General features: G+C 41.2%; 1 protein-coding gene across 4 annotated transcripts in view; it reads right to left on the bottom strand.

The window, feature by feature from the left end:
• Positions 1 to 19,965, bottom strand: part of PLCG2 (phospholipase C gamma 2) — a 62,702-nt gene that overhangs the window by 29,984 nt on the left and 12,753 nt on the right. For all 4 annotated transcript variants that reach the window (XR_014514280.1, XR_014514281.1, XM_083452611.1 and 1 more), the window contains exons 3-6: positions 7,457 to 7,600; positions 6,199 to 6,292; positions 4,836 to 4,883; positions 552 to 636 (exon numbers count right to left, since the gene is read on the bottom strand). Coding sequence is in view for 2 of the 4 variants with exons in the window: in XM_083452611.1 (XP_083308737.1) it covers positions 552 to 636; positions 4,836 to 4,883; positions 6,199 to 6,292; positions 7,457 to 7,600 (371 nt within the window). In the remaining 2 variants the exon portion in view is untranslated. The remainder of the gene's footprint in view (positions 1 to 551; positions 637 to 4,835; positions 4,884 to 6,198; positions 6,293 to 7,456; positions 7,601 to 19,965) is intronic.

Raw genomic sequence — 19,965 nt, 5'->3', positions numbered from 1 at the left:
CGGAAGGAACTGGAAGCAGAGCCTCTAGCTTGGTAGATAAATACATCTGCCCTACTACTCCCCAAACTGCAAGTATACCCATTTCCCTCATACCACCAGCAAATATCCCAAGCAACAGGGGGGCAGTGCACAGACACTAACTGTTTTCCACCGGGGCAATGAAGCAATCAGCAAGGGAGAGGGAATTGGGCCCTGGAGACAAGCATTCTACTGTATGTTTCCTTGAAGTCCAATTCTCCCGTAGACTTCCTTTCAGCAGCAATGGGAGGGCTGCCCGCATTGACACAGAAATAATCCAAAGGATTACACATCTGGAATCTAAGGAAGTTCGTCCTCATTTCCCCTTCTCCAAAAAAAGGGGCCACAAAGAGGAAATAGCCCTCAGAAGTTTTCAGAGATCCCCCCTCTTGTATTCTAGTTTAGAAAAGAGTAATCTGTATCCAGCATTAGAGTTGGGAAGAATATTATCAGAACAATGGGGCAAGGTTTTTACCTTTTGATGTTGCCACAAATGTAACAACAATTACTCTGTAGGGTCAGCATATACTTACTGCAAACTTATCTTTCAGGAACTTCACACTGCTCACTTTGAAGTTTACTGATGGGAGAACAGTTTTCAGCTCTCTAAGGCTGATGCTGAAAGTCAGAGAACAAGTAGAGAGATTAACAGCAATGTTCTTGTAGCCAAACTGCAAAGCACCAAGCCTTGTATTTCACCAACATGCAACTTAAATGACAGGCCCGGAATATATGGCAGAAAAAAGTCTCTGGTTCAACCCTTTGCATCTTCAGCTGAACGAATTAGAGATAGACCTTGATATTCTGCTGCCAGAGTAGAAACTACTAAGCGAGATGAACCAATTCTCAGATTTGGTATAACGCATCAGCCTCAAGGTCAAACAAGTGTGAAAAAAGTGTGCAACTTTTCTAAAAATTAAAATGTTATTGCAGAGCGTTATGAATTTGTTCAGATCAGTGGGCTCCACCCTGTGGGAAGTCAGCTTGGGTGCTTTGGGTTGAAAGAACAGCCAACAGAAAAACCTTTAAAATGTCACCTCTGCAGCAATTAATTCATTAGTTTGAAGCTTAGATTAACATAACTTTTTCAAAGCAGGAATGTGTATGACATAGTAAAGGGAGCTGCCTCAAGTCCGAAGTTCATGCTTAAACTGCTATGTTTTTGCCACCCTAAGCAACATAGGCTTTACTTTACTGATGAAACTAGCCTTGATCTCACACAGCTAGATGTTGGAACAGAAATTATAACAAAGGAATCCGTAGTAAGCAGGAAAGACTCGTGTTACTCATTTACAAATTTCTCTCTCTCTCTGACACTAGTCCTCCTTTTGATATACCACAATATTTTAATGGCATGCTGCTTTGATTTCAGACTTATCCTGCCAAATAATTTCCACCCTGGAAGTATTCTACATATACAGTTTGTACCAAGTACCCTTTGAAAACACCATTTACCAAAAAATGGAGGCGGAGCACTCTGTAGACTTGACTAAAACTAAATTGCCATTAGCACAGTCTACGCACCACATTTAATGGTTTATCAAGATGAGGCTGGTCTTCCTAGATTTTAACTATCACAGTAGCGTGCAGGAGAAACAAACGACAACCCCTGGCTTAGCACTATGCCAAAACTGGAGACCATGGTCTGTTTAGCACCAAACAAATCATAATCTGTAGCCAAGGTTTGTTGTGGTCATGGCTTGTTTAGACCACCATCACCAATTCGGTTGCAACATTCAACTAGAGATGGTGCTTGTTGCTCCTGCACAGTACCAGGGAGGAGCAAATGGGGCAAGATCAATGCATTCACAGCAAACCATTAACTATGGTTTATTTGTGACATTTGAATGATGCCAGTGTCAGAGAAACAGTACAATGACTGTGCAACTGTAAAATGCAGGTCTTAAAGTTCTCTCAAAACACAGAACCAGACAACTTTGGCTCCCTGCCTTTCCCAGTAAGTCCCTAATCCAGGGATTCAAGAACTAGGGGTGTTTGAAGCTTCTTTAATATTTAATTATAGGAATTTGTGGCTAGATCTCATGATTGCAGAGAAAAGCAATCAGTAGTGGCACCCTCCCTGTGGAACGCCCTACCTTCAGATGTCAAGGAGATAATGAATTACATTTGTAGAAGACATCTGAAGGCAGCCCTCTATCAGGTTTTTGATTTTTTTTTAAATGCTTGCTGTTTTTTATGTTTTTAGATATGCTGTAAGCCACCTAGAGTGGCTGGGGGAAACCTAGTTGGATGGGCAGGGTATAAAAAAATTTCATCATCATCATCGATGTGTCTTAGAAACTAGATTTCAGCAATGAGAGAGCTCAGTGTTGGTGCCTGTACTACTCTCTGACTTTGTGTCTGAGATATTTCCTGTCAATATAATTCCATTATACACTTGCTGAATTTTAATTTAAGGTAGGTGGACTTTGACACTGCATTCAGCTTAGTCTGAATACAACTTTAATGTTGAAAAGGAAGTGGCCTTTGAATTCTAAGTAAGCCCTCACATTAGCCTCTCAGTCACCTTTGCTTTTCCATATTCAGTCTCCTATCGACTCAAAGGGCAAGAGAGTGAAATGTTAAAAATAATTTGGGGGAAAATAGATACTACATATGCATATTTCCACTTTCCCAACACTTAATGTAGCTTGCATAAGATTTGTTCCACTAAAGATCTCCTGCCATCACAATACTGAATTTGAATACTGGTCCAATTAGCCCAATACTGACTGACAGCAGCTCCCCCAAGTCTTGGGCAAAAATCTTTCTCAGACCCACTACTAGAGATCATTTAAATGGACATGCCAAGGTCTGAACCTGGGATTTTACACTTGCTAAGCATGTACCTCCTGATCAACTATCAGGATTCTGAGGGTTCAAACCAAGTTCATGTTTTTCCCTGCTAAATTTGGAGCCCAAAAAGCAATGCTACCAGTTCTCTCTTCCTTAATCTTGGGATAACATCAGCTGTGTTGCTGTTCCATGTTGTGAACAAAACACTGCAAAAAGGATTTAAGGTCAGATAGTGCACAATTATGGCAACTGCAAAGGCGTTGCTGCTCCAAGGATCTCCCATGCATCAAAACCCTTCCTTATTGTGGTGCTTTATATCTAAACACAGGTGCCAGCACAGCTGCCATCAAATAAACAGGCTGCAGTTGGCACTTTGCCCTTCTTCCGAGAGAAAAATTCAACCTTAGTCATAAAAATTCTCTTGCTGAATAACCTGACCCTGTTGCTGCCACATACTACTAACAGAAGCCGCATGCACTGAGATGCATTGATCAATCATTTACAACTTCCTGGGGGGTAGTTGTATTAATCTCTTGCAGCAAAATTGCCTACAAGTCTTACAGCATCTTAAGGACTTACAGACTGAGGGCTCATCCAGACTTCATTTTCTGCTGCATTTCTAGGCATAGGTCCGTATTTTAAAGCTCTATGTCTAAGTGGTAGTGGTTTTGTGGTTTTGTTTCGGTCCTGGCACTTTCCCTGGGCCATTTGCTCTGATTCAGTGGTAAAACCTGGGTTTTCCCGGGGAAAGCACCAGGACCAAAAAAAGCCTGCTTGGACATGGAGCTTCAAAGCGCAGACCTATGCCTAGAAAGTGCAGCACAAAGGAAGTCTGGATGAGCCCTAATTATGGCATACAGCAACCTATCCATCTGTAAAAGTGCTGCAGTACTCTTTGTTGATCAAGCATTGACAAACTGTGTCAGCTATTTGGTAGATCATCATTCCACTGCTGGTACAATACTTCAGCTTCTCTTCCCAAACATCACTGAACACTAATTTATGGTAACATCCCCCAGTCTGCCTTACTTAAGATGTCCAAACCAAACTTCTCAAGTGCATTTTCAGTCCCTTCCCATCCTTCCGTGTCGGTTCCAAATTTGCATAAGCCCCTTTGCAAGGCTTTCTTCCACCATCTTGCCACCTGGTCAAAGGGCTAACCATTGCAGGCCACAATAACAGTAAGTCTTGCCTTCATTATAAACATATATTGGTTTTATATCAGTTTAATTATCATCATGACTCCTACCCCACAATCGGAAAATTGCAGTGTGTGGAGGTGCCAAGAATCTTGCTGGAAATTCCTAGTCCACCACCACTAGTTTCCTTGGAATATGAAATTAGTATTAAACCAATTTAAAGTCTGTGGTACATATATGCCCTTAGGCTTTAACAATGTAAACCCTCTTCAGATGTTCGCTCTGAATGGGTAAATAGGCAAGTGAAACTCCCTTGAAGACAACCAGGCACCTTTCCCAGCCAATGCATTATAGGAGGTAGTCTGCAGGGGCTGCCTTACTAGCATGTAGGGCAGGCATAGGCAAACTTGGTCCTCCAGCTTTGAGACTACAATTCCCATCATCCCTGACCACTAGTCCTGTTAGCTAGGGATGATGGGAGTTGTAGTCCCAAAACATCTGGAGGGCTGAGTTTGCCTATGCCTGGTGTAGGGTTTTCAGAATGGGGGGTCCTCACTACGAGTGTTGCTGCTTGCCTTTCATACATTCAAAAGGAACATCTAAAGAAGACTATACACAATCAGGAAAACTACTCCTCATATGATGGGAGACTTTCAGATCACACCACCACCCATCTTTGGTGCAGGCTGCAAAAACAGGATGCAATAATCAACTATGGATTTGCTCAAGAGCAACCACACCCCTATTCAGGCCTGATTTCTATAAGAGTTCAATATGCACGCATACATATATATATTACTGTACTGATATCCCAATTAAAAAGTCACAAACATAGACAGACCCAAGCACAAACAATGCAGACACTGAAGACAGCCGTTTTACCTGTTTCTTCTGGACTGATCCACAGAGTAAATCAGTTTTCTGAGCCAGCTATAAGGAACACATAAGACACAGCACTGGTAAGTTTTATGAAGAACTAAACAAACTCATTCAGCAATTTTGGCTTCAGTGCAGATAAAAGGAAGCAGAATTGCCTCTTCATTCTGTTATCAGTTTTTCATTTGCAGGAGTTGAAGAAAAACAAACAAATAACAGCAGCTATTTAAATTACTTCTTCCTATTTACATGGATCTTCCAGCCCTCTTTCTTCTCTTCTCCTCTTTGTACAAAAGAGGTGCTAACAAGGAAAACCAACTCAAGCCATGTAAGAAACAATACTGCAAATATTACACATGATGCCAATGACCTGGTTCACATGTAACGTTAAAACATAGTTAAAATAAACAATGGTTTGGGTGAAGAAGCAGTGTGCTGCCAGCACAGGCGCTTTGCTCCTCCACTGCTGCCAGGAAACAAGCCATCATCATGAGCACAAGCCGTAGTCTGTTCTTGCCTTACCATTTATGACTTGTCTGGAGGGAAATAAACCCAAAGACCATACCTTGTTTCCTGGCATGGAGAAGTGAAACTCCTGTGACTTGAGAAGCACATTACTCATTCATGTTAAACCATAGTTTATTTTCAGTACGCTTGACATGTGAACCAGGTGAATGACAGGGATTTACAATCAGGATTTAGATCAGGGCTGCATTGGAGGTCAAAATTCCCCCCCACCCGTTTTCTCTCTGTGTCACCCCCAGAGAGCATATTCAGAGAGACAGTTTGAAACAGAAAAAGGGACAGGGAAAAGGGATTAACTTCCATACCTGCGGCACCATGGGCCCAATCCAAACCACCCTCCAAAACTATATTTACCACTTCAAGAAAAATGAGAGCTCCATGAACCTACTGCTCACTGTCTTAAGTCTGAGTCTCTATGTGAGCTGAGGGCCAAAGGGCCACTTCAATTATTTTATCAGGGGAGAGCTTATAGTTGTATTAGCATCAACAGGCTCCCCCTACTGGTGAATAACCCCTCTTTAGGCTCACCCCTCTCCGAGTGGGTGGAGTTGATCTTCTGTGGTCCAATGCCTAAGCCAATACCTTCTCACTTGCTGTAATCAATAAAGCTGTGGCCTTTTCTTGCCCATTAACCTTATACACTGTGTCCACGTGTCTTTATTCCTCAAAGAGGGGATCGGGTCCTCGAACCACAATGTAGCATTCTTCAGTACCAAGTACAGAACACATGGCGTAGCACATTAAGAATTGTTGCTGCTTTTCTTACCCTGTGGAATTAATTGAATTCCTAAACTCTTAAATTCCTATCCTATAAGAAAAATGGGAAATGGTTCCTTCCACATACCTCTCTGTAATTGCTGGAGTGGAAGCATTCACTGCTTCTTGATGCAAGATATTCAAGCCACACAGCCATTTGTCAGCATCATCCTTTGAATCAGCTGGAAAATTAAATGGTATGTGAAGGAACACTCAATCAGGAAGAAGGCAGGTTGAACTTTTTCAACTGCACTGCTTTATAACGCAAACCCATAATGCTGAAAGAAACTGTCTGCGTGCACCTGAAAGCTAGCAAGAAATAGTAAAATCTCACCAAAAAGGCATCCCTTTAAAAAAGAATGGCACTAAAAGTTAGGATTTTTAAAGCTTCAGGAGGAATAATTATGGATATATGCAAATGATTTTCATTTTGTAGCACAGTTAATGCTTATGTGCTTTCCGCTTCCTCGATATCCCACATATCCCTTGAAATGAACATGACTTCTAAACATCAGAGCATGGTGTGTACATTCTCAGACTTCTTGATAATCTGCAATATTCTAGGATGACATGCTCCCTTCCTAGTTACCCAAATGCTGTGCACAGACATTAGTGTTGTTATATAGGATGTGCCCACAGAGTCTCAGATAGATTAAATATAAGGTTAAATCAGAATAAGAAATTAAGTATATTTTTTAAAACTCTGGATAATCTGAGTTATCTATTTAACCCCTTCCTCAACAACCTACCCTGGTCATTTAAAACTTCTCAGTAATACACTGTGTTTGACTTGTGCTAATCAAAACAGTAAAAATTCGGGGGGGGGGGGGATGCCCATGACATTATTTATTTGTTGATGCTATGCTGGCATTAGACAAAACAAGTTCGTACCAGTGAAAGAAAACACTTAACCTTGAAATGAAGATGCTCAACAGCTGCCTACCACATTCAGTAAGAGTACTTCAATTTTTTTAGTTTTTACCACTCAGATTTTAATCAAGCCTTAAAGTGAGTCAGGCTGCTTTCCAAGCAAGAAACTTGTCAGAGCTAAGGGCCAAGCAGTGGCGTATATTAATTCACAAAACACAACCTAACTAAGTGTATGCAGCGTTTCTGGTACTTATTTGCAAGGCTACTTCATCTTATAGGACATGGAGAAGTACACACAGAGAAAACTCAGGGAGAGAAAACAGAGTAAAAGAAGAGGTGAATGGAATAGAAAAGAACTTTTAACACTTGGTTACATTTGAGAATATGGATTAAGAGGATAAACTAAAGACAACATGGAAGAGGTGGAGTTTTCATCCCTGATCATAAAAAGAGAAATCCAAAGAAAAAACATTTACCTGCTAAGCTTAAGGTGTTGAGAACAAACTGAGTACCATAGAAAATAGTAAAACAAACGTCATCTTTTTGCCGTGCTGCTTTGCCCCGCTCAAAATCCTTTGAGTTTTTTCCTGGTCGGATTTCCTTTATTTCCATCAAATCCACTGAAAAGAAAAACATAACTGTCAACTGAACATATGCTCTCATGCAGAGAATGAATGCCTGTTTGCTTACTTAGACACTAATTTATAAATTGGCAAGTAGTTTATAAACTGCAATGTCAGCATGAAGAAATCATTGCCTAATAAACTGCGGAAAAGAAAGCAAAAAGAGCACAAGTTAAATAATAAATAATAATAATAATAACAATATTTTTTTATTTATACCCCGCCCTCCCCAGCCAAGGCCGGGCTCAAGGCCGGGCTCATAGAGTTGCAAGCAAAGAACCAAGTACTTGCAGATTAAGCTACATCGTGCAAGAGAGTGTATTCAGAAAGGACTCATTCAGGTGTCCTACATGGCAGGAAATGAAATTCCTGCTGATCTGTTGTCTAAGGTTGTTAACAGAGAACAACTTAAGGTTTATGTACAGAGGTTGCAATTGGGTTGAACCACAGGTACTACAGGTTACACGGAAAGGGGGAGGAAGTTAGGATATTTCCGTTCCACCTTAAAAGGGAGCAGGATGTTTGTGTCACAGCCTGCGTATTTCCTGTTCACAGGATGTTTCTGTTGTGTCTATGCTTTCGTTTTCTCTCTCTGTGCCTGAACACGCAAGCAGGCAGTCATGTTTTTTCCTTTGTTCTGACCAACGCTGAATAAAGTTGTAAATATGCTCTCCTTAGTGCATCTTTCGCTGAACGAACTCTGCTGATAGAGTGTGCACAAGGCTTGGAATGTGGAAAGCTATTTCTGAGGCTTTGTGTCGCTAATTGACTGATACTGCGTTTCTACGGGAGGTCGATGGACGTCCGGAGACAGCGTGGGGGCATGATGGCTTTTGTCTCCCTGGCAGTATCCCAACAAAAACTGCAGCGTTGCTCCAAGTTTCAGGAAGCCTTCAAAAATTGAGAACTGGTATGTCTCTCTCTCTCTCTCGCTCTCTCTCGTATTCTACAGCTTGCTAAAGCAGGCATAGGCAAACTCCGGCCCTCCATATGTTTGGGACTACAATTCCCATCATCCCTGACCACTGGTCCTGTTAGGGAAAGAAATTTCAATTTACCCAAAACACAAGTAATGTGCATTCTTCTGATAAAACACTTATTTGTAAACTGAGGAAGTGGTTTCATTCCGCTTTGCAGGCTGGATACAAGAACTGATGGCTGCTTCTACTTATTTCTTTACAGGTCAAGGGTTACTGTTAACCTTTCTACATGTTCAGTAAAAAAATAATTGTACCTCTGTCACTCAGATGTGTTTATTGAGCCATACCACAGTTTGTTCCAGTTTGTTAATGCTGAGCATAATTCAGATTATTCACATCATGTAGTGGTACAAACATTAAAGGCTCACCTTTTGGGATTATTCAGCGCTAATTTACGTTGCATGTTTAAGTAAATCAGCAAAGTGTGATGAAATAGGATGTTGGTTTTTTTTTTGTTATTATACAAAAAGCAACAACAAAAAGCAAATTGGCTTTTTACAGGGAAAGCCTCAGTAACAGACCCTTTGCTTTGCAAGCAGAATGTCCCAGTTTCACTTTCCAGCAGCTCTTCCATCAGAAACTCTGGAGAGTCATGGCCCGTCATTCCAGACAGTACTGAGCTAGGTGGACTAATGGCTTGATTCCTGTGTTCCTATAGCTGCCTTAAGCAGAAACTATGCATGCCTATTGCTGCCCTGCATTGCATTGCATGCAGAGGCACAAGGGGGCAAGGGGAGTATGTTCCTTCATAGTACTTCCCTGCCCCCATTTTAGCCTTGTCCTCCCGCTGTATAAATGAACCCGCAATAAAATCCAGAAGAATGTGGTAGATTCCAAGATTCTGGAGCACAGGCTATCTGTGCCACCCACATACATGCTTGAACTTTTTTTTTTAAACAGTACAGCACCTCTTCAAGTTAGATGTCACCTGACTCCCAATAATAATAATAATAATAATAATAATAATAATATCATCATCATCTTCATCACCATTCATTAAATATCTATACCACCATTCATCCGAGCATCACAGGGTGGTTTACAATACGAGCATCCTAAAATACATCTAAAGACAGGACATGGTTCATTTTCAATGCATGCTTACATAGATATGAGCATTGTCTCTTTAAAAGGAAGTATTCTGAAATGCAAAGGATGAACTAAGCAAGTAATCCAAGGTTGTTGTGGTGTTCTAATCACTCAAAATGAAAATAGGTACTGTTAATGGCAGGTGCAAGTGACATGAATCTTGTTCCAGAAAAAGTTAGCTGGGCGCAATTCTTACTGAAATAAATGGAATTTGAATTAGTCATGACTAATCTGTCCTATTGATTTCAATGAGACATAAACATGGAAGTCTCCTGGACTGGGGCTGTTTCTCTGTCTAATCTAAAATAAATGAAGAAGGCTACCTAGGGCATCTGAATTTAAGAGGTGCTACTCTATTCTGGAAAATGCTATAGTGTAGTCATTTTGAAGAATGTGGGGTTTTGTTTTTTCAGAGAAGGAACTTGACTCTTATTTCCATTCCTCAACCTCAGAAAGGTTGGAAAGTGTGCAAATCAGAAGCACAAAATTAAAAGGCCTTTGTTTCCTTTTGCAAATCTGCCTTACTGTCCTCAAGGGCAAAAACAATGGTTTCATTCTTACATTTTACCATTTGGTTTTTGACTATCAAATATACCCTAGGACGCAACACAAAGATCACGTGATGCCAGTTCTGAAGCAGTCTCAAAAGTAAATGGGATACACATCTGATTAAAGCAATGTAACATTTATCTTCAGAAATAAAGCTGAAAATGTGATATATTTCTTCTCTACACAGTAAATTAAAAGCTATTTCTTTTAGAGGAGAAGCACATAATTTTACAAACACATAATTTTAGTGCAACAAAATTTATTAAGGATTTCCAGGACTTAAAATAGACTGCTAACATCAAGGTTACACAAGGGCTGTGTGCCCAAAGACATGCCACGTGCATTTAGTTGGAGGCACTGCAACGAAACCACAGAGTTTAGAAAAATATAGACCCCACACAGCAGCTATAATTTCTCTAACCACAGCCATAGCTTAGTAAAGCAAGAAGTCCTAAGTTTGAACACATGCATTTTGAATTCAAATGTTCACTATAAAACAACAAAGTGTCTCATGGCACTTCAAAGACTTACACAACCATTATGCATAAGCTTCTGTGTAGCACAGTCCATCAGATGCATGGGTGTTACACTGAGTTTCAGGTTTAAATGGAACACATGAGGGGGTTGTAATCAGCGAGCTCAGAAGGAAATGAAATGCAGAAATTTACAGATGGTGATAATTAGATTCTTAACAGTAGCTATTCACAAAAACCAACAGACAGAATCATATTGCCATCAATAAGCCAATTAAAAAACTTGTCATGATAAAATTATTGTGCTCATTCAGTCCATAAGTGATAGTACTGAACCTCTTGATGTATTGCAATTCAGTGGTTTTACAATGCACTCTACCTTTGAATTTCCTCTGTTCCAGTGTGGTCACTTTACACTCAGTTACAAAGCGTCCTGGAAGGTTGAAATGCACCCCCCCCACACACACACACGTTTCTCCATATTGCCGTTTTTAATGCAGATTTCTGTTCACATAGAGAATGGTCTATATTTGTTCTACACAGAATGCTAATAAGAGCAGTGCTGGCAGATGATGGCATATATCACATTGGAAAATAAACAAGTAAACTAACCCCTGGTTTTCTGGATGGCATTATTAGATCCTGTAATAGTGCTGCCAGAGTAGAGAGGGCAACACATCTGGCATCTGGATCTGCCGCAGGGTCTGAGCCAGTCCCTGTATCTGTTATGTGAACTGCAGTTGCTGGTAAGCAGGTGTTTGGTGCTATAGATCACTGGCCTTTAGGTCACTAATAATACATTTGAGGGGCTTTAACTGGGAACTATAGTACCACCCCTGTCAATCAAGTTTTTTTTATATATGTTATCTTCACCAGTTTGAATCTTTCAGAATGAAATCTAGTGAATTTGCTAAATTATGCAACATTCTCAATTCATATTTCAATGAAAATGGTAGCTTGCCCTGCTTTATTCCATACAGCAATAGACTACAGTAGGCCAGAGGTGGGCAACCGATTTCCTTTGCAAGGGAAATATTCCTTTGGAGGTATACTATGGCGAACAAAGTCAGAACTGATGAGGGGCAGAGCCAGAGAGACAAGTATTCTGGGCTAACTAATTTGAAATAAAGATCACCCCGCTACAATTTTCACCATGGCTACCTCTTATTAGAATTTGCAGCACTATGCAGCTCTGCTTATAACGAAGTTCTACTGGGGTAGTTAGGTTCACTCTCAGTGAAGCTCAGAGAGGGATTTTAAAGAATAAAACAGACCAATATAGCTCCTGCTTTAAAAAGCAAATGCAAGTTACGCTCAAATCTGTAAGAAGTGATTGTGGGTGTGCATGCTTTGTTCCTCATTCACCCACGCACTCCCCAGCAAAAACTGGTAGGCGTCTGCCGTGTGTATGTGTGTCCACACACATGGCAAAAGTAAACCAATTCTTCTCAAATAGCCGGGGTGATGGTGGCTCAGGACGTGAGGCAGAGAAGAAACCATACAACTAGGAAAATAGTGAAACACACTTCAATTTATTTCTCTCAAAAAACTGTTCAGTCCATCCAGACTGAAACTACATAGAAAGAAGAAACAACCACCTTTTAAAAGCCAAGGAAAATGAGGAGAAAACAAACAGGAAGGAAGGAAGGAAGGAAGGAAGGAAGGAAGGAAGGAAGGAAGTCTGATGATGCTTTAGGAAGCACATAAAATGAGATAGGGGGCCACATGCAGCTCACAGTCTGTTGGTTGTCTAATTTTGCATGGGCAGATATCTCCACCCACTGCAGAAGCCTCAGAAGATCAGCTACCAATATGGAAGCCCACTGTCTGGGTGACACTCAGGAGGACCAATAAATGGGTAGAGATATGGAGATGGAAGGGTGATCTAATGCAGATAAACAGGTTCCCCACTGTTTTAATCATACTGACAATATTGGCTTGACCTCAATTATACACACACACACACACACCCCTTCAGAACCTGTACCATTAAGCCACCTTGTCTTCTCCCTTTTTGCGAGGCCATGCCAGCCTTCTTCCACAGCCCACACCCAATCAGTTTCAATTCAGAAGTAAGGGGATGGGGAGGGGAAGGATTTTTTGGACAGTAAAACCAGTCAACAGAAGTGCTTTTCAGCCTTATGTCCAAGGCAGGGTATGGATTTTGTAAAATAATAATAAAAAAGGAAGGCTGCCTAGAATATGTCCAAACCAAACCTATTTGCAGAGTACATTTAGAGAATTATAGCTAACTTCACTTAGCCCTTCCTCTGACTGACCATAAACAGGAAGTCTGGCCTAGGTAAGTGAGCATTAAAGCAGAGGAAATGAACAGCTCAAGAGACCTGCAAGCAGTTAGAAGGCCACATTTGTTGATTTTTTTATGTGACCACAGACACCCAGTTGAAGAAACAAAATGGTGCACCCAAGACGAACCATGAATCAGAACATCTGTTTTAGATAAGAAAGTGAATAAAAGCCATTTTGCAAGATTATTCAAATTAACACTCTCAAGTATCATAGCTTGGGCACTGGATCCTAGTGACTTTGGTTACAACCTAACAGGCTGGCAGGAAGCCACAATTTGTTTCACTATGGACACTATCTGTTTCACTATGACCGAACTCAAAAGCTACTGCATCATGATAGGTAAACAACCGTATCATTATTGAAATCAGGCTTTTGCATAACCACTATAAGAACAGGGACTGGAAGAGAGCTTTCAACACAGTCAAATAATTACAAAAGGAAAGAGGAATACTTCGGAAAAATTATTCAGAAAAATACTTTATGTATTGTGGTCAGCAGATAGTACGTAGCAGCTTTTAAATCAGACACTTTTGCCCTACTCACCCCTTAAAATAGAATTGTATCAGCCAGGGCACACATCTGCAACCAGCCGGGCTGGGGGAAATACAAGTCAGCCTGCAAGTTAGACTTTCCATGACATTGACAGGTCTTCATATTCAAAGTCTGGCATCACCCTCATTACATATAAAGAGGGAGATCAGATTTTCAAAGCAAAAGAGAAGTGTGAATGAGACACACAGAATCCTCAATTCCAAGAGTGGTTTACCTGCACGCAGCCTCCATCTCAAGCCACTTGGACAAAAGGGCTACAGAGAGCTAGATCAGAGAGGAACTCTTCACCCACCCAGATCTTTTGCTTTTAAAAATGGGATCCCACAACCCTCTTTCTATTGCAGATCTGTGTGCAATTTGCTTCTAATACACTATGCTTGTTTATATTTAAACAAATTTTGCAAAGCCACCTTACATAAAAATGCACCATCCAGTCATCTTATATTCAAAGGCTACTTCTCACCTCTTGAGGAAGCTGGTGAGTATGTAATAGTATATTAAGAGATGCAAAAGCTGAACTGCTGTTTCTGGATCAAATTCATGGGAACAAACATATAGTATTGTTGTGGGCAGGGTACTGCAAATTGGACAGAGATATCAACTAAGATCCACAGAGTAGCATTAAACTTACTCCAAACAGTTGTTGGCCTAGGAGAATATGGCTCATAGGGCCAGATTGATCCTACATTCACTCCTGCCATGCTGTCTAGAGGCATTTGGTTGCCCATAGTGGGAAGATAGACTAGATGGACCTTTAGGCTAATCCAACAAGGTTTTTATTATGTACTTGTTTCCTTCTCCTTATGGTATGAGGCTAATCGTCACCATCTGCACTTCAGCCCTAGGTCCCAGAATGGGTTACAATTTAAAATACAGTATTAAAAACAATTAAAAATTCACAACTACAAAGAAAAATAGGATGGTCATAAAATCAGAGGTATCAAACGCCAGGGTAAAGAAGTATGTCTTCATCATTTGCCAATTCACTTGTACCATGCAGAGATTAATACCTGGAGTGTTATATGTTAACACTCCAGATGGGCAAGACAGAAACAGATATAATTAGCAAAAATGGGGTAGCTATTGAAGAGTCATGTGGCAGTGAAGCAGCAGCACCCAGGACCTCTTGCTGTGTCATGCAGAACAATTATGCAAATATTCACCTCTTTTTCCAGAATGGTGATAGTAATGAATTTTCGTCTTTAGATTGGGTGCAGGAGAAAAGACAAGAAGCAACTATTTTCCACAACTCTGCAAATTCCCATTAACGAGGCAACCTTTTCTTCTCTGAAGGTTAAGGATTGCAAGATTTAATGAAGGCTGTTGTGCCTTTGGTTTCTGAGAGGTGCTTCTGTGTAAACACACACAGAATCATGCTGCACAGCATCTTTTCAAATGTCCACAACTCCTAAACGTTGACAAGGATTTATAAATGGAAGCTATGTTTGTTGTGTCACTACTGCCTTGGGATACCTAATGTATAGTAAACATGACTCCAAAGGCTATTATTGAACAGGTGGCACCAATGTAGGAGGACTCTCACACACTGTTAGCAACACAGCCTAAAAAAATAATCTGAATTAACCTTATAATTGTTGCACATCTTCACTAAAGAAACAGCAAAAGCCCAGAAACATCTGTGGTGCACTGAAGTAGTACCATGTGGAAGAAAGAGGAAATGATTGCTTTGTTCTGCATGATATTGTCTTCTGAAAGGAACTTGACCTTATTTACAAACTGCGCAAACCCAAAGGGCTTGTAGCAAGTCACACACTTTAGACGAGTTATGCCTCCACTAGTCTATTCTAAGTGGAGCTATCACCTGCGAGAGACTTCTCCACTATTACCTTTGATGCCTTTCCCAGCACTCTTTCTAACACACACTTCTTCTCCACCATACCATTTAATGCCAGGTGCCTGTGATAAGAGAGATGCAGGGAGCGAAGGCGATGAAGAGGGCTAAATCTGGAAACGCATCCAAGGTGAATGAAATGTATGCCGGTCCAGCCAACCACAAAGCAAAGAAGGTGTTAGTGCCTGCCTCAGTAATCATGCAGCGCCAGCAGGCAGAAGCTGGCACAAAGGCATTCCCAAAGGCAGGAGGGACTGCCTCATTGAAGATGAAGCCTGTGGATTCTGCACGTACTTAAAAAAAAAATGCATGTCTTTAATTGATTAAACAGGTTTTAGTCAATTAATCATAACCCAAGTGCAAAAAAGGTAAAGGACTATGCATACAGGCATAAAAACCATTGCTGCTTCTGTACTAGGAGAAAGAAGCAGTGAATCAAATAAGTGCAAGTTCACACTGCCATGAATCATCCATTAAGGCAGAAGTAAAGAAGTGACGGTTCAGAAAAAGTACTAGCTTTCTCCCTTTCTCATCAATTGCCTTGTTGAAGATCTTAAATCTAAGATAGAAGCATGCACTACTATCTAATTCAGGCATCCCCAAACTCGGCCCTCCAGCTGTTTTGGGACTACAACTCCCACCATCCCTAGCTAACAGGACCAGTGATCAGGGATGATGGGAATTGTAGTCCCAAAACAGCAGGAGGGCCGAGCTTGGGGGTGCCTGATCTAATTTCTTTTCGTTCCTCTCTGTTGCTGTAGAAGCAGGCACATGTTAAGAATTTGGTGTGTGCCTCTCACTATCTTGCCTAGGAAGTTGCCTTTTACTGCGTCAGACCATTGGCCCATCCAGCTCTGTAATGTCTATACTGACTCAGAATGGCTTTCCACTGTTTCAGGCAGGAGGACTTTCCACCCCTACCTGGCAATGCCAAGGACTGAAACAAAGATCATGTGCAAGTAAAGCTAGAGTGATCAAACTCCTGAAACACAGGAACCTACTTTCTATTGAATTTGACCATTGGTCCATCTTGCCCAGTATTGTTTACAATGACTGGCAGGGACTCTCCAGAGTTTCAGAGAAGAGTCGTAGCCAGCCCTACTGGGAAATGCTGGACATTTAACTTGTAATCTGGGCTCCGCTAAGAGAAGGGCATTCTGCATGCAGAGGGGGGCAATAAATCTCTTTTTCTTTCTTTTTTCTATCACTGAAACACAGCAAGTGCCTTGAGGCAAATCACAGAAAGTGTTTATTGTGTACCTGCTTCTACTGCGAAAGCTCATTAGACTCCTGTTTTGAGTTTATTTACACATCCGAGTTATACAAGTTGACTGCAAAAATAAGGAGCCTCTTTAAGGAAATTTCATACAGTTCACTCATACAGCTCAGCTGAGGTATAAAGCAAACACAGAACAAATTTCATACTTTTCACTGTATGGAAAGATCATAACAAATATTGCAAGCCCTAGAACAGGGCTCAAGCACAGAATCTGGTACTGGGCACAAAATTCATCATGTGAGAACTTCAGCTCTCTCTTAAAAAAAAAAAAAAAGCTTTGGACTACTGTTTGTAACCTTTGTAGGAGCAGCAGGTGGACTGCAGGAATGTTATACTATATGGTGCCATCTCACTTAGGCTACACAATGAAGTTTTCATCCTTCCCTTAAACAACACGAGAATTCCTACTTCAAGAAACAGCAGTCTTTCTCTGCTATGGCAACATACAGAGCATGAAGATGCATGCAGCCGGAGTGGAGTCAAGAAAATTGTAGTCATTTACCCTGTGAAGTACGTGGTCTAGTGATTTTGTGTCGACACACCCCACATTTAATTTTAGAAGAACATGAGGACTTATGAATGACTCCAATTCAAGCAAACAGCGGAAAGCACTTTCCCTGATACTTTGGACAGAAGGGGAAAATTCCCTCCTTGGGTAAACAATTTCAGTCTCACATGGAGCACAAGTAAAATGTTTGTCCACACCATGGAAAAGACTTGAAATGGAAAGAAGGATGACATGGAGAATCTGCATGCCAGTCTGATACACCTGCAAGGAAACCTTTTAGCACACCAGTAAACAGAGACTAGAGGTGAAATCATATGCTCAAATTATGCCAGTTGAAAAGTATTTGAGATCTGGTGCATTCCCCCTGCACTAGTAAAGGACAATATCACCATCAGGGATCAATGCTGGCCATGGGAGTAGCCAGGGGGGTGGTGGAAGGGAGAGGCAACCGCCCCCCTAAATCAATAAAAATACATAAAAATACATAACTAACAGGTTCTGGCCTCCCCCCACAAAAATCCTGGCTACGCCCATGATGCTGGCCTAAGATTACACCAACATATCCACACCATTGGCACAACCCCAACTGTCCAGAGACCAAAAATGGGCAATGGAAAGGCACCTTCACTCTGAATCCATAACTTTCCATGGTCTTGCTTACAGCCCATACTATAAAAGGAAGAGGTGTTGCAAGTAAAAAAAACAAACTCAACTGAAAGTCACTCCACCTCCTACCACTCCATTGCAATGTTGTTAAGAAAACATGTGGTACGGGAGACAGGGAACATTGTACAAAGTGCCCTGCATGTGTACAACACATGCAGAAAAAAGCAATACACTAAAACTTACCTTACCAGACCCCTTACAGATATTCTGCCTTGGGTAAGATATACCCCCCAACATCCAATAGCAACTTCCATTCTACCGGCACAAGTGGAGTGACAGAACAAAGCACAAGCAAAGCAGGCATACCATGCCTCTTTAGTATGGCCCTGCAAATGCCTCCCATCTCCTTCTTCCATGCCACCCTCCAGTACTGGTAACTCTGCCTTGTCTGAAGTGTGTTAAACAACCCTTCCTTGGTCACTAATTGTAGAGGTGTCTTTCACACAGGATATCCAAGAGTAAGTGGGAAGTGTGCAGGGGGCTGATAGCCATGAATTCCCACATGTGAGTAAGCCCTCCATGTGCAAGTTCCCCTCCCCTCCCCTGCCAAGCCAAACCAGGACAGGGGGGCAGAAAGAGAGAATGCATACAGCTACAAATTAGCCATCCAAGAAGGAAGTGTATTGAATTCTATGCATGACAGAATTTAAAGTCAACCATCCTGAAAGGAAGATAAGTTATTGCCCCCAAACCTAAAAGCAAAACAAGAAGTATCAAAAGTCTTTTTGAATTGCAAAACCCAGGTCTCTCTGCCCACAACAACTGCTGCCATTCTAGCACATTTGCATCATATCACAAATGGCAGCTGCTTGTCAAAAGAAGTTTTACTAATTGTAACAAGTTTTTTGTTGTTGTTTTTTTTGCCTTGGCTTGTGAGAAGAAAAACACACAGGCTAAAATTTACAGAGAGCTAGTTGGTGCTCTGCCTCGAATAAAAAACTGCAGGATCCAGCCCTATACTTGTGGCAGGAAGGAAAAACCACAAACTGGAATACTGCACATTTAGCACATTTCTCACTGCCAGGCACACAGAATGCTAGTCCTTTGGAGACCATGCCTACAAGACTCTGAACATCTCAGTAAGAATCAGGCTGCAGTCATGCACCCAGTTTCCAGAGCTTACTGAACTTATTGGGAATTTCTTTTTGAGCAGCAATGTACAGGATTGTGCCTTTAGTGAAATGGCATCAATATATTGAGACATAACTATCAATTTCCGTCCAATATTCATTTATTAGTGGTGTGCCAAACATCCTACACTAATAATGCTGATGCAAGCCATGATCAGCAAGAGGGAGAGACCTCTCTTGTGCTTATAAAGCTTCTTCATGACTAACTACGGAAGGAGATAATGCTCAATGTGCTTATGAAGCTCTGTTTACTACTTCTGGTACACATGCTAGGCCTTCTTTTCTTCTTCCCTTTTTCCTCATCAACTCATCTATATAATCTAGATAGGCATCTATATAATCTAAGCATCTAAAACTTGTGGGTTTGGCTTTTTTTGCACAAAATGTACTATTTGTTTTTACAAGGCATACTGCAATCTTTCCAACTATAGTTATCCACTGTCATTAATTTATTGTTTCCCATGCTTTTGGAGAAAGGTAAAGGTAAAGGTACCCCTGCACGTACGGGCCAGTCTTGACAGACTCTAGGGTTGTGCGCTCATCTCACTCTAGAGGCCGGGAGCCAGCGCTGTCCGCAGACACTTCTGGGTCACGTGGCCAGCGTGACAAGCTGCATCTGGCGAGCCAGCGCAGCACACGGAACGCCGTTTACCTTCCCGCTGGTAAGTGGTCCCTATTTTATCTACTTGAACCCGGGGGTGGAGTAGGTATCATTTAAAAGGGAATACTTAAAATTCCAAATTTCATAATTGCAAACTGAAAAAAATATATGGACATGTCCTCAGAAAGGAACGGTGCTTCCAAACAATAATGTTTTAAGAGTGACACTCTCAATGTTCTCTCACTGTAAGCTACAAAACTTTCCAAACTTAAACATGTACATTTTCTGTCATGTCAATTTTCACTTGCTTTTCACAGGGTAAAGAGTGGAAATTCCACATTAAAACACCTGGTGAGGAAGTGGCACAAAAAGT

The sequence above is a fragment of the Podarcis tiliguerta genome (genome assembly GCF_965153285.1).
Source record: "Podarcis tiliguerta genome assembly, chromosome: 8".
NCBI lineage: Eukaryota > Metazoa > Chordata > Lepidosauria > Squamata > Lacertidae > Podarcis > Podarcis tiliguerta.
Note: the sequence above shows the minus strand (reverse complement) of the source record. Positions and strands in the feature narration are given on the sequence as shown.